Source organism: Schistocerca piceifrons, chromosome 1, assembly GCF_021461385.2.
Source record: "Schistocerca piceifrons isolate TAMUIC-IGC-003096 chromosome 1, iqSchPice1.1, whole genome shotgun sequence".
NCBI classification, from domain to species: domain Eukaryota; kingdom Metazoa; phylum Arthropoda; class Insecta; order Orthoptera; family Acrididae; genus Schistocerca; species Schistocerca piceifrons.
In genome coordinates this window covers 264,806,903-264,822,517 of record NC_060138.1, presented here as the reverse complement: position 1 = coordinate 264,822,517, position 15,615 = coordinate 264,806,903, and the positions used below count along the sequence as shown (strand labels likewise).

General features: G+C 41.5%; 1 protein-coding gene across 2 annotated transcripts in view; it reads left to right on the top strand.

Moving 5' to 3' along the window:
- Nucleotides 1-15,615, top strand: part of LOC124782403 (nuclear receptor-binding protein homolog) — a 436,938-nt gene that overhangs the window by 395,865 nt on the left and 25,458 nt on the right. For both annotated transcript variants that reach the window (XM_047253937.1, XM_047253938.1), the window contains 3 exons: nucleotides 3,009-3,168; nucleotides 3,349-3,538; nucleotides 3,697-3,816. In XM_047253937.1, the coding sequence (XP_047109893.1) occupies nucleotides 3,009-3,168; nucleotides 3,349-3,538; nucleotides 3,697-3,816 (470 nt within the window). The remainder of the gene's footprint in view (nucleotides 1-3,008; nucleotides 3,169-3,348; nucleotides 3,539-3,696; nucleotides 3,817-15,615) is intronic.

Below are 15,615 nucleotides of genomic sequence, written 5' to 3'. Positions count from 1 at the left end.
ACAAATGACATGTATGGGTAGACATGGTCACCAGGGATAGGTGCATGCTTATCTTGATCCACTGTGCCTTCAAGAATGACGAGATAACCCAGGGAGTGCTACGGAAACATTCCCCAGACCATAAAGTTGCAGGCTGTTAGCTTTCAGATGTTTCACACCATACCCAACGATGGCTGTCCACCTGATGGAACATACAATGAGAGTCAGCTGAAAAGGCCACCCATCACCACTCAGTGCATGTCCAGTTGCAGTAATGGTGTGAAAATTCCACCCTTTGTCACCGATGAAGAGCAATCAGCATAGGTGCAGTCGCCTGTTGCAGAGAAACAAGCATGGCAGTGTTTGCTGAACAGTCATTGAGGAGACACTGTTTGTAGCCCTTTGGTTCATCTGTGTGGTCAGCTGCTCAACAGTTGCAGGTTTATTCACCTGCACACATTCCCATCATTCAGCCCTCTCATCTATTACCCCTGGTGCAACACATTTACCTCGGTACTGGTATTGGACAGTGCTATTTTACCATGCATGGTGTGCTTTAATCCCAGCAGCACGTGAACAGTGTTCAAATTAGCCATTTTGGAAATGCTTCCACCCTGTCCAGAAAGCCAATGATCATGCCCTGTTGGATGTCGGATAAATCTTCCCATTTCTGCAATACAACGATGACTGAACATGCGTTACACACCCTCCACTGCTGCATTCAATGAACAAAGTAAGAGCATATGGACTATCAGACCAGTTGTGTGATTGGATTGAAGAATTCCTAGATAACAGAATGCACCGTGTCATTCTTAATGGAGAGAAGTCTTCCGAAGGAAGAGTAGTTTCAGGTGTGCTGCAGGGGAGTGTTGTAAGACTGTTGCTATTCACTATATATGAACATCAACAAAAGCAAAACAAGGATAATGAAATGTAGTCTAATTAAGTCGGGTGATGCTGAGGGAATTAGATTAGGAAATGAGGCACTTAAAGTGGTAAAGGAGTTTTGCTATTTGGGGAGCAAAATAACTGATGATGGTCGAAGTAGAGAGGATATAAAATGTAGGCTGGCAATGGCAAGGAAAGCGTTTCTGAAGAAGAGAAATTTGTTAACATCCAGTATTGATTTAAGTGTCAGGAAGTCATTTCTGAAAGTACTCGTATGGAGTGTAGCCATGTATGGAAGTGAAACATGGACGATAAATAGTTTGGACAAGAAGAGAATAGAAGCTTTCGAAATGTGGTGCTACAGAAGAATGCTGAAGATTAGATGGGTAGATCACATAACTAATGAGGAAGTATTGAATAGGATTGGGGAGAAGAGAAGTTTGTGGCACAACTTGACCAGAAGAAGGGATCGGTTGGTAGGACATGTTCTGAGGCATCAAGGGATCACCAATTTAGTATTGGAGGGCAGCGTCGAGGGTAAAAATCGTAGAGGGAGACCAAGAGATGAATACACTAAGCAGATTCAGAAGGATGTGGGTTGCAGTAGGTACTGGGCTGCATCAAACCAGTCTCAGGACTGAAGACCACAACAACAACATATATATATATGACCTTGTGGATAACATCAGAAGTTCACTGAGGTTGTTTGCGGATGATGCTGTAGTATATCTAGAGGTTGGAACAATGGAAAATTGTACTGCAATGCAGGAGGATCTGCAACGAATTGATGCGTGGTGCAGGGAATGGCAATTGAATCTCAATGTAGACAAGTGTAGTGTGCTGCGAATACATAGAAAGAAAGATTCCTTATCATTTAGCTACAATATAGCAGGTCAACTACAGGAAGCAGTTAATTCCATAAATTATCTCTAAGTAGGCATTAGGAGAGATTTAAAATGGAATGACCATATAAAATTAATCATCGGTAAAGCAGATGCCAGACTGAGATTCATTGGAAGAATCCTAAGAAAATGCAGTCCAAAAACAATGGAAGTAGGTTACAGTGCACTTGTTCGCCCACTGCTTGAATACTGCTCATCAGTGTTGGATCCATACCAGATAGGGTTGATGGAAGAGAGAGAGAAGGTCAAACAGAGAGCAGCGCACTTCGTTACAGGATCATTTAATAATCGCAAAAGCGTTACGGAGATGTAATATAAACTCCAGTGGAAGGCACTGCAAGAGAGACCCTCAGTAGCTCGGTACGGGCTTTTGTTGAAGTTTCGAGAACATACCTTCACCGAGGAGTCAAGCAGTATATTGCACCCTCCTACGTATATCTCACGAAGAGACCATGAGGATAAAATTGGAGAGTATAGAGCCCACACAGAGGCATACCAACAATCTTTCTTTCCACGAACAATAAGAGACTGGAATAGAAGGCAGAACGGATAGAGGTACTCAAGGTACCTTCCGCCACACACTGTCAGGTGGCTTGTGGAGTATGGATGTGGATGTAGATGTAGATGCGTCCTGCCATCTGTGAGTGGTTGTTGCACATTGACGTCAATCATAGGTTGTGACCACCATGTAGAAGTAGAAATTTTGAAGGAGAGGCACAGGCTAGTGAGTTTTCATACCTTGAGTCATGCTTGTCCCTAACAATTTACCATTTTGATTCAAAAATGTTCAATTACTGTTGAGCATCTGTTATTCCGTGATATAAACAGTGCACAAGGCCAGGTGCTTCATGTTGATGGCATGGACCTTAGTGATAATTGATTTGCACATGGCCAGCACTAGTGGCTCTCTCCCACATTAGTGAAGCAAACGAGCTCTTCGTTCATGTCCCCAATATTACTAATTCAAAAATTGTATACATTGAAACTTCATAATGCAAAAATAAATTCCAGCATACAGAGTCTCGGGCACAGCTGTAAATAAATAACTGGCCAGTCGTAGGTTTCTCAGCCAGTGATTATATCAATGTGTAACACTTGGTAGTTACAGGAATGCAAAGCCTGAAAATCTTTACATAAAATGATAGTTGCTTTGGAATTCATGCAATTTGTATGTTCATTCCTTTCATTCTTCCATATTTCGAACTTACCTTTGAAATAATTTTTGTGTTGGTTTTTTAGGCAGCATTTCAGAAACTATAACAGATGAGGTCACACAGAGGCTTTTTGGTCCTGATGTGGTTGTGGCGGAGATCGTTCATCCTGGAGGTTCATGTGTTCAGATGAGAATGGCGGATATTCCTGTTGCAGAGAAGCTGGAAAAATTCGTCGAAGATGTTAAGTTAGTATCTAGTCCATTTGTCATGGGAAGCCTCTATACAGATTTTTCAGATGTGGCTTTATTGAATAAATTGACAGTACGATGCTTTGAAGTGTTTCTAAAACTTCATTTTTTTTTATTTGCTTTTAATTACCCTGTGATGTCTTATGTATTGTAAACATACAATCTTAACCCTTCCAGATTCGGTATTTATCCATTAACGGCATACTCGCAACAGAAACCACCACCACCTCGACAGAGAGCCATATCACCTGAAATGGCAGATTCTGTGAAATCTGTTACACCTGAGCCTGTAGATGTGGAAACACGCAGGGTTGTAAACATGATGTGCAATGTGAAGCCTAAAGAGGAGAGCTGCAGTGAACTACTGGTTTGTACATTGAAATTTATGTATTTCCATTTGCTTAACATGTAGAAAGAATTTCAAATAGCTGACTTAATAATTAAACATAAAAATTATTTAGTAAATTATGCATTACAAAGTTCAGTGAGCCATTTCTCAGTAAAGTGTATCTGAAATATTTTCAGATGACAATTCTGCTGCGAATGGACGACAAGATGAACCGCCAACTTACGTGTTCCGTGACAGAAATAGATACGTCACTGCTCCTTGCACAAGAACTAGTTCACTTTGGATTTATCAACGAAGTATGATGCTAATTTAGTGTAAAATAAGATAGTAGTAATTTTTGAATTACCAGTAAGCACAATACTTACAGTATTTGTGACAGATGAGGTGTTTCCACTGAACAGCCACTGAAACAGTAAAAGATTGCTACGTTAGTTTTAAAGGGTTGTAATATTAAAAAGAGAAACAGAGTGATTGCTGTTACTACCAGTAACTTGCATACTTGTGGGAATTCAATCACCTGAAGATTGCAGCTGCTCCCTGAATAGTCTTGGTTCTGGTTTGGTAGTTAGTCACACGTGTAAGAACGTAAGATCCAACCTATTTAACCTTGGGCTAATATAAATTTTTCATGAAAAACAATGGCCTGTATTTAATTATTGTGGGTGGAAGAGCTGTGGGATGCACCCTGAATTGGAAGTGGATGAGGCATGGATGAATATCATTTATGGAGTCCTGTTTAGTGTAAAATATGGCAAATGAGTAAACTGTGGTTGGTACAAACACACTGAGCTGCTCGCTGTTTTTATACCAGAGGAAATTTACTAGTATAATTGCACGCTGAGATGCCAGAGATATTGAACGCTTCAGTAGTAACAACTGGAGCAAAGCTGACGTGTACAAATAAAATAAACAAACTTATGTGTTTAATAATGTCCATATGGGATCTTAAGTTAATATTGGGACTGTTGCAAACCAAATGAGATAGACTGCATACAGTCACTACTGATATTTATTTCTTCCATTGTGTTTTTTGAGGGTTTTATTCCCTTATGTTGAAGTGAACGTATTAATTACATTACTTAAATCTAGTTGAAGCAATTTTAAAAACATATCTGTCAAGTGTTTCACAATTGTTGTGTGCTGTCCTAACTCTGGATTCCTATTCAAGCCGTTATAAATTATTTACAGTAATTCATAGTCAGAATAACCTTAGCCCAAGTACATTTGAACAGACACTTCGTTACGTAACAGGTTTCAACAGGCAAAGAACTTCACTAGTGAAATTAAATGTTAAAGCTTGTGGCATTAATGATGACAGTTTGATTGGTACACAAATATTTCCAGCCCTTAACATAAGTTATTTAACTGTTTGATTACTTCAAACTTATTATGATCATAGTGAAAAGCGCCATATGTATCTTGCACATGTGGAATGATTGCAGCAAATCTGTCAAGTGTGTTATAACATGTTTTGCTTTATGTGGCTCTTACATATTACAATACAGCTTCTTCAAATGCAACTGATGTAAAATTTCAAGAACATCAGGAATGTGATTTAATATTCTGTATGTTAGAGCTGCAGCAATGTTGCCTATCTTTGCAGTAATTTACTTTACAGTTTGTTTGAAGAAAAGATTGTTCGCATTCCAGATAAGATTAGATTACAGACTCTCATCATTCCATAAAGCTTTAGTGAGGAGATGTCTGAGGATGTGGAAAATACTTTTATAAAGTACACAATACACACTTGCAAAAGTACTGCTTTACCATTGTTTGTCCCACAGTTCTTAAGGATGTGGTAAAAGAAAGAAAAAAAATTACGCATCAGTCACAAAGCTTGCCATTAAATCATTTTTAACTTATTAAAGTGCAAAATGTAACGTGTCAAAAAACAGGAACAATATTCAAGGCTTATTTTAACCGATTCCATAACTGCATTGAAGCTGTGGTGAAGTCAGATAACATACACTATTCATGTTAAGTGATACAGTGTTGCTAAGTTATTCATCGATGGAATAGGAGGAAATGGCCACCAATAAAGTCCTTGTAAACTATATTTATTTGCATTTTAGGGCCTTCATTGAATTTTTAGCTTCAGTCAATTTTATAGAAAGGGTTTTTAGTTCCCTGTCTTGGATCTAAAATTTTTATATATTTAAAATAACCCTCTCCGTTGTCTATCAGCCTTGGTTTGTAGTCTGTGTAGTTCATCTTTGAGCTTTTTATGTTGTAATTTTTGTTTTTTAAATATGTTATTGTAAATTGTAGGGATGATCAAGTTCTTTGGGATCTTGATTTCATGTCCAAGTGATTAAATATGTTGCTTCTTGGTCATACTTCTTACCTGTCCTATTTTCTCATAGACTTTTTCATTAGACACTAGTTTTCGTTGTCCATTTTTGTGGTAATTTTTGATGTAAGTATTTTCTGGTTATTCTTATTTCTGTCTTGAACATTTTGTTTATTTCTGCAGTGTCAGTTGTTTTAAAAATGGTTCAACTTAAAAATATCACATACCATGGTGTTCCTGTTTTGTTTCACATTTGTGGCTTTTAACGGTTTCTGTTGTTGTATGTCTTCATGATACATTGCACTTCGGTCTGTTTATTCATTCTGTTTTGCCACATAGGTTTCTTTCTCGTGTTACTAGTTATGATTTCTCAAAAAATTTAAATTTTTCTAACAAAGGAAAATCCAGGATGGAATGTAACAATATTATTAAAAGGAAAGTTGTTACTCACCATATAGCGGAGATGCTGAGTCACACATAGACACAACAAAAAGTCTGTCGCAAATAATGCTTTCGGCCAGTACGACTGCAGTCTCGGGCAACTGAAACCACATTGTGAGCAACAGCACCAGTGCATGATGGAAGTGGCGACTGGTTGGGGTTAAGGAGGAGGGTGCGGCAGGGAGGGGGAGGGATGGTAGGGTAGGGGTGGCGGACAGTGAACTACTGCTGGTTAGGAGGAGTACAGGGGAGGGGGAGAGGGTAGTGGAAAAGAGAGAAGTAAAAAGACTGGGTGCAATGGTGGAGGACAGTGACTAACGAAGGTTGAGGCCAGGAGGGTTATGAGAACATAGGATGTATTGCAGGGAAGTTCCCACCTGTGCAATTCAGAAAAGTTAGGATTGGTGGGAAGGATGCATTAGCACATGCTGTGAAGCAGACATTGAAATGAAGGATATCATGTTTGGCGGCATGTTCAGCAAGAGGGTGGTCCACTTGTTTCTTGGCCACAGTTTGTCGGCCATTCATGCAGATGGACAGCTTGTTGATTGTCATGCCCACATAGAATGCAGCACAGTGGTTGCAGCTTAGCTTGTAGATCACATGACTGTTTTCACTTGTAGCCCTGCCTTTGATGGGACAGGTAACATTTGTGACCTGACTGGAGCAAGTGGTAGTGGGAAGATGTATGTGACAGGTCTTGCGTCTAGGTCTTCTACAGGGGTATGAGCCATGAGGTAAAGAGTTGGGTGCAGGGGTTGTGTAGGGTTGGATGAGTATATTGTGTAGGTACCGTGGATGGCGGAATACCGCAGTGGAAGGGGTGGGAAGGATAGTGAGCACTGCATTTCCATTGTAGGGACCAGGAGAAGGAGATTGGCCCTACAGTGGACACACTTCTTTGCCACCAACCCTATCAATCAGATTGAACCAAAGACCAAGGTTGAACACTGCTTAACTTAGTTCACTCCTCCATCCAACTGTAATCCACTCACACTGCCCCAAAATCACCCACTGTTAACTTTCCAGGATTTCTTAACCTTCAACTTTGCCTCACCATCATTCTCCAAATCCCTCAACATCCAAACTAACCTTACATCCGCAGAAAGAAGAGCAGTGCACCATCCTAAAACTGATCCTTATCTTAAAATCGTACCTCTGGACAAATGCTCCCCCTGTTGTTATCAACTGAAATGATTACCTGTCAGAAGGACTTTACCAGCTGTCAGATTCTTCCACCTACAAACCTTGCCACAGTGAATCCATTCCAGAAATCCAGTAGGATCTCCAGTTACTCCTCAAATCCTTAGTCCCATCCCAGAAACTCTCCCCGGAGTCCATCTGTCTACTTACCCCCACCACTCCTCGCACTCTTACTTTCTACGTGCTTCTTAAAGTCATAACCTAACCACCCAGGACACCACATTGTGGCCAGTTACTGTGCCCCACTGAGAGAATCTCTGCTCTGGTAGAACAAAACACCTGCAGGCCATTACCCGGAACTTACCCTCTTATACATCCCGAAAGCCCATAGCCTTCTTGCTCTTGAACACTACCTTTCCCCATGCAAGACGAATTCCAAACCAACAACCTCCTTCCTAGTCACCATGACCAACTATATCCTCTCCCACAATTACTTCTCCTTTGAAGGCATTACGTACAAACAAATCTGGGGTACAGTTATGGGCACCCGCGTGGCACCCTCCTATGCCAACCTATTCATAGGCCATCTAGAGGAATCATTCCTAAACACGCAGAATCCTAAACCTCTCACCTGCTTCAGATTAATTGATGACATCTTTGCTATCTGGATCAACAGTGAGGACACCCTATTCACATTCCTCCAGAACCTCAACTACTTTTCTCCCATTTTCTTCACCTCGCCCTACTGAACTCAAAAAGCTATATCCCTAGATGTTGAGCTCCACCTCAAAGATGGCTACGTCAGTACCTCTGTCCATATCAGACCTACTAACCACAAGCAATACCTCCACTTAGACAGTTGCCACCCATTCCACACAAAGAAGTCCCTTCCGTACAGCCTAACCACCCATGGTCATTGCATCTGCAGTGACTAGCAGTCCCTCTCAATATATGCTGTGGGTCTCACTGAAGCTTTCACAGACTGTAATTAGCCTCCCAACCTTGTCCAAAAACAAATCTCCTGTGCCTTATCTTTCCAGTCTCCCACCACCTTCCAAAGTCCCACCATCTGGCCATAGAGGAGCATTCCCCTCGTAACTCAGTACCACCCAGGACTGGAGCAACTGAATTACATTTTCTGCTACTGTTTCGACTATCTCTCGTTGTGCCCTGAAATGAGAAATGTCCTGCCGACTATTCTTTCCACTCTTCCCACAGTGGTATTACACTGTCCACCAAGCCTACACAATATACTCGTCCATCCTTCCACAACCCCAATTCCCAACCCCCTTACCTCATGGTTCATACCACTGTAATAGACCTAGATGATAGGCCTGTCCCATACATCCTCCCACTGACTCTTGGTCAGGTCACTAACATCATGTATCTCATCAAAGGCATGGCTACCTGTGAAATCAATCAGTGATCTAAAGGCTAAGCTGCAACCACTGTGTCACATTCTAATGTGGACATGAGAACCAACAAGCTGTATATCCCCATGAATGACCACTGCCAAATTTTGGCCAAGAATTAAGTGGACCACCCTGTTGCTGAGCACGCGGCCAAACATGACAGCCTTAATTTCAATGACTGCTTCACAGCCTCTGCCGTGTGGATCCTTCCCACCAACACCAGATTTTTTGAACTGCGCAGATAGGAACTTCCCTTTCAATACAGTCTACAGTCTCGTAACCCTCTTGGCCTCAGCCTTCGTTAGTCACTGTCCTCACCCATCCAGCCCCTTCCTTGTTCCTATTCCAGCACTACACAGCCATCATTCCACCACCATGTCCTGTCTTTTTACTTCTCCCCTTTCCCACTCCCCCCCCCCCCAACCCCCCTCTCTCCTGCCCCCAGTCTAATCTGTAGCACATCACTGTCCGCCACCCTACCCTACTATCCCTCTCCCTTCCATCTCCAGCCTCCTCCTTACCCCCACCAAGTTGCTGCTCCCAACATGCATTGTTGCTGCTGCTTGCAGTGTGGTTTCAGTTGTTGAGACTGCAGTCTTGGTGTGTGTGTGTGTGTGTGTGTGTGTGTGTGTGTGTGTGTGTGTTGTATTTTGATGAAGGCCTTACTGGCTGCTAGCTTTATTTGTGACAGTCTTTTTGTTGTACGTATCTGTGACTCATCATCTCCGCTATATGGTGAGTAGCAACTTCCCTTTTCATAATTAAATTTGTTTAAGATTTTTATTTCCTGTTTTATTGTGATAGCATTATGAATGTTCTGTCATTTGATTTGATTTCTATTTTTAGATGGATATGCTGATACCAAATATTCTGAGCTGTTTTCTGTAGTGAATTAACTTGCTGTTGGGTTTACTATGTGTAACTGAAGAGGAGAGCATGGTCATTGTTGAATTTCAGACAGTTAAATTTATATTGTGTTTGGGCACTACATTTTGCAGGGTGTTACAAAACTATTTATTCAAATTAATACAGGATGTAGAGAACATCAAAACAAATGTACTTAGTTATGGTACATAAGGCACCTGACAACAGTTTATGATGCTAGAGATGATTTACACACAAGATAGTTTAGCAAGCTATTTATAGAAGTGGCATGCACAGGAACTTCCTGAGTGCATGACCATTGGCATGTTCACATGCAGTACTTTGTCGTACCATTGACTGTCATGTCCATAGACTTCCGCCATGTCTACTACGGTACAGCAGTGATGGCAGATCTAGCAGCAATGTCTTCCTCTGATTCCACAGTGGCTTCACAAACCAGCTGCTTCACATGCCCTCCGAGGAAGAAATCTGAGCTCTTTAGGTCAGATGACCTGGGTGGCCAGACCAAAGAGCCATCTTGGCCAATCCTTCGGTTCCTATAGGTGGCTTTCAGAAGATTACTCACAGCAATAATGAGATGGGCTGGTGCTCATTGTACTAAAAGTATAGCCTTTGTGTAATATTCAGAGGTAATCCTCCAGCATTTCTGGTGACAAAATGTTCCACAAAGATGCGATATCTCTGTCCATTGAGCGGGAGTGGAAGAATGTCTAGACCTATCACCAAGAATGCTGGCCCACAGCTTAACATCAAGCCACTGTTGATGAGCAAGAGGTAAAGTGCCTTGTGGATCACATGTGCCCAAACATGTGTTAGTGGATATTGAATCAGTCTTCTTGAGTAAACAAAACCTTGTTGGTGTACAGTACCTCGGATAGAAATAAAGGTGCTGGGCAGTCTCTGTCTCTTGTAAAAATCATTGTGTGAACTGCACACTTTGGGAAAATTTTTAGGTACTAGTGCTGCCACACAGTGAAGATTCTGGTCATGTAACAAATTTCACACAAGGCTATGTCTGATACCAAAGGTGTGTGCAGTACATCATGTACTTGTAGATGGAGTGTCTTGGACATGTTGCAGAATTTTGTCTCCTATTTCAGGAGTTCAAACTGTTTGGTTTTGACTTGTATCATCCATACTAGTGCAGGAAGTGCTGTTTGATGTTGTGGAACCTATCAGTGTGGAAAGCTCTTTTGATACTCTGTCACTGCGGCTCGTGCATTTCTGTTCACAGACTGGTATACTAGAAGCATGTCAAGATTTCAGCATACATAAACTGCTCCATGTTCACTGCTGTGAATGTTCACTGCTCTTGTCACTAGACTGTAATGATTGCGACCGGATAGGTTTGTTTACAAAGAAGTCACCATTATAGTTCCAAGACGGTGATGCTTGCAAATGAATCTGTGTGTTTCCAAGCATACATTAGAGCCAACAATCTGTATGGTACACATTCCCAGATGGAGACACAGAGCAGCACAACTAACAAAATGTTCTCAATATTACAAGATGGCCTGGACACCATATGGTCCATATCAAAATATATTTGTTCTGATGTTATGAAAAGGAAAGCTTCTACTCAGCGGATAGCAGAGATGCTGAGTCGTAGATAGGCACAACGAAAAGACTCACAATATAAGCTTTTGGCCAACAAGGCCTTTGTTGAAAACACACTCACTCACTCACTCAATCACTCAATCACTCTCTCTCTCTCTCTCTCTCTCTCTCTCTCTCTCTCTCTCTCTCACACACACACACACACACACACACACACACACACACCTACACCTCACGACTGCATCCTCTGGCAGCTGAAGCCACGCTGCGAGCAACAGCAGAAGTGCATGATGGGAGCAGCAACTGGGTGGGAATAAGGAGGAGGCTGGGGTGGGGAGGGGGAGGAATAACAGCTTAGAGGTGGGTGACATGGAAGTGCCACTGGGGAGCATGCAAGGGGGGGGGGGGGGGAGAGAGAGAGAGAGAGAGAGAGAGAGAGAGAGAGAGAGAGAGTAGGGCAGCTAGGTGCAGTTGAGAGGTTAGATGGTGGGCCGGGGACAGGCAGGAGGGTGGGGATGGAAGAGAGAAGTGGAATGACTGGGTATTTGATGGAATGAGGGCTGTGTAGTGCAGGGATGGGAACAGGGAAGGGGATGGATGGATGAGAAAAACAACTAACGAACATTGACACTCTTGCCCTCTTCCCATTCCAGCATTACAGAGCCCTCATTCAACCAATGCACCCATTCTTTTTACTTCTCTGCTTACTGCCCCCCGCCACCTCTCCCCTGCCCTCCGTCTAACCTCCCGACTGCACCTACCTTCCTTACCCTCTCTCCACCTCATCCTTGTGTACTCCCCAGCAACAACTGGCTGTCCCTCACCTTTACCCTGCCACAAAGGCCTTGTTGACCGAAAGCTTATATTGTGTCTGTGTTTGTTATGTCTATCTGTGACTCAGCATCTACTTTATAAGGTGTGCAGCAGCTTTCCTTTTCATAATATTGTTTTATTTGTTTTGGTGTTCTCTACATCCTGTATTAATTGGAACACCCTGTGTACTCTAATACACAGTTGAACAGCAGTTTACAGACTTAGCCATTTTGGAAATGCTTCCACCCTAGGCCAGAAAGCCAATGATTGTCCTTTTGGAGCTCAGATAAAGTGCTCCTTTTCCACATTACGGCAATGACTACACTGTTTTTCACATCCCTGTGATCTGCTTTATATACCCTTACCTGCTAATGTTGTCACCTGCTGTCTGTGAGTGGTTGTTGCATGTTTACGTCGAATATAGGTGATGGTCACATTGCGACTGGACCGAGTTTTTCTATTTCTCTTACACAGTATTTGGTCTTGGGGTGTTTGTGTTATATTTTAAAAGTTTCCAGCATTCTTCACAGTTCAGACGTTTTTTGAATAGTTTTGATGCAATTTCAGCAGTTCCTTTGTGTCTCTTTTTTTGTCAGTGTTAATGTATAGACAGCTGTATGTTTGCAGTTTCCTTCCAAAGGTTTTACAATAGTCTTATGAATTGGTTTTGTGGTAGTTACCTTCTGTTCGCATGCTTGGATCTTCCTAATATTGCCTCGTAACTTGCCAAATAATTTAGTTAAATTTTTTGTAATGTTTTGGTGTTAGTTGAATTTTTTCTCAGTTTAAATTTAAACCATGCCTGATGTCTGTTTTCATGACTCTCTTTCTTCAAATTTGAGGTCTACCAGAAATAAATCTTATGTGGATTTAAGGGGACTACATATTCAGCTTGTTGTTCAACAGTTTCTATCATTCCTTCTAAAATCTGTTTGTGATGGTTTGTGTGATTTCTTGATAACAGTCATTCTGATAGATTGTGCTCTCTCTCTCTCTCTCTCTCTCTCTCTCTCTCTCTCTCTCTCTCTCTCTCTCTCTCACACACACACACACACACACACACACACACACACACACACGTTAAGGCCTCCCCCCCCCCCCCCCCCTCCCCCAGTCGGAATGTGGGCATTTATGACGAAATAAATGTTGTATGCTGTTTTTTGATTGAAATTGTGATTCTTGGTGTGAGAGCTTGGAAGTCTGCTACAGGATCTCTTATCTCTACATTTACTCTAAACTGTGTTCCAAATTAAGCACTTTATTTTATTTATCTGTTTATCTTTATTCACCCAAGGATCATATCAGATAAGGATTTGTCAGGATCATACAGTGCCAATCAGTATTACGAGATATAACACACAGCACACATAATGTGCTTTAAGAGTATAGGATAGGTAGTTTACAAATATGATACAGGCGGTCTGCTGTGGCTTTCATTGATTGATTGATTTACATGCAAATTGTTTCATAAGTTTTTGCTCGCTACTCTTATACTGAGGTCATGTGCTGACAACTTCTTGGGGGTGTCTGGTCACGTGCCATGTAAGATGTAGTACTGCTCTTCACTGCCACTCATGCTAAGACAGCCACCAACGATTCCTGGACTGAGAAGATGCTATTATGCCCCTTTGTGTGTCTTGTGGATTCCATATTCAACAGTGTGCTAAGGTCCACCTGAAAAATTAAGCCTGTCGACATTACTATCATGTGTTACATATGTTGACGCGTGGTCCTTGTGAAAGTAGTAAACTGTAATCATGTAGTGACAAGATGCTGTAGTTTTCCCTTCCATTACTATTCACTACTCAAACTACTCTAACTAATCTTGTGTAATATGCAATACTTATGAAGAATGACCGAGCGAGGTGGTGCAGTGGTTAGCACACTGGACTCGCATTTGGGAGGACGACAGTTCAATCCCGTCTCCGGCCATCCTGATTTAGGTTTTCCGTGATTTCCCTAAATCACTTCAGGCAAATGCCGGGATGGTTCCTTTGAAAGGGCACGGCCAATTTCCTTCCCCATTTTTCCCTCACCCGAGCTTGCGCTCCGTCTCTAATGACCTCGTTGTCGACGGGACGTTAAACACTAATTTCCTCCTTTCCTTATGAAGAATGTTTCAGCTGCCTTTTCAAACAAACGTGTTTTAGTGATCTTTTGCATTTCCTTTGGCAGTTTATTATACAGTTTTATCCCCTGATATAAAATACTCCTTTGAATTTTGTTTGTTTTTCCTTAGTACATTTAACTCCAGAGCGGGCCATGTTGCTTGATCATGTATAGAACTATTAGTGCAGTAAGTAGTAATATTTTCCATGGTATGCACCACAGATTGGTATACCGTATTTACTCGAATCTAAGCCACACTTTTTTTCCGGTTTTTGTAATCCAAAAAACCACCAGCGGCTTAGAATCGAGTGCAAAGTACGCGGAAGTTCTGAAAAATGTTGGTAGGTACCGCCACAACTAATTTCTGTCATCGAATATATGTAGCGCTACGCAGGCATGCTTTGCAGGCACAAAGATAAATACTGGCACCAAAACCTCTGTGTCAGTAAATAAATAAAAAAAAAAGGTGGAAGACTAGCTTTTTTTCTCCGCCCCGAGTTTCGACCACTGCATATTCATACATTATCCAACGAAGTAAATACAGATTCCGTATTGTTCATCTTCGAATGTGGCAGCATTTCAATGTACTATGAAAATCCAACTGGAAAGACTGTTTGGGATGTTTGTCAATATGGCCAACACTGCGTTCTGAATTTTTTCCTACCTTTGAGAAGAAATGTTTGCTAATAGGAACTTTTATGAATTGTGAATCACATGCATTATTCTCTTCACCATAAAAATAATATGAATATAAACATTTTGCCATGTATTCTTTCGTGTTTGCTGCTACCTCATTTTAATCCCATCTGCCTAATAAACTAAGAAACTAGAGTGAGACAACAGCAAACGCGGAAGAATATACATATTGTGTCATGTTTATATTCGTATTATTCTTATGCCTAATAGTGACACAGTCAGAAACGAAGCACGGCAATTGACTAGTTTTTTAAATCTAAGATGACTAATTTCTGTGCAGATTGAAATGTACTAAAGAGGCGTCTGCAAAGGTGGAAAAAATTTTCACTAAACTCTCGTTCAGAACATCTATCATACGCAGTCTATTATTTGGTTCTTGTTGATCATTATCAAAGAAAGCAGCAGTGTAAGTAACAACAAATAGCAGTCTCTTGCCATTGTTTCGCTAATGAGAAGATTCCTCTCTTTGTTTTTTTAATTGTAAGCGGCGGTAGCGTGCACAAAAGCAAGCCGTGCCGCGAGCGGCGACAGGCCGTAAACCCTCATTATCAGAATGTGACAAACAATGCATGACAGCACAGTAACGCATTTTCAGCTTTGAGTGACAGAATCACCTATAACAAAGAGAACGGCACTTATCAGATCAAAGAAAAATAAGCAAATCAATTCAAACCAGACGAAGCCCGTGAAAAAGGAAGGGTAACCGCATAAATACTGACGGAGCGCCTGACGCATAGCAACGGCTACCT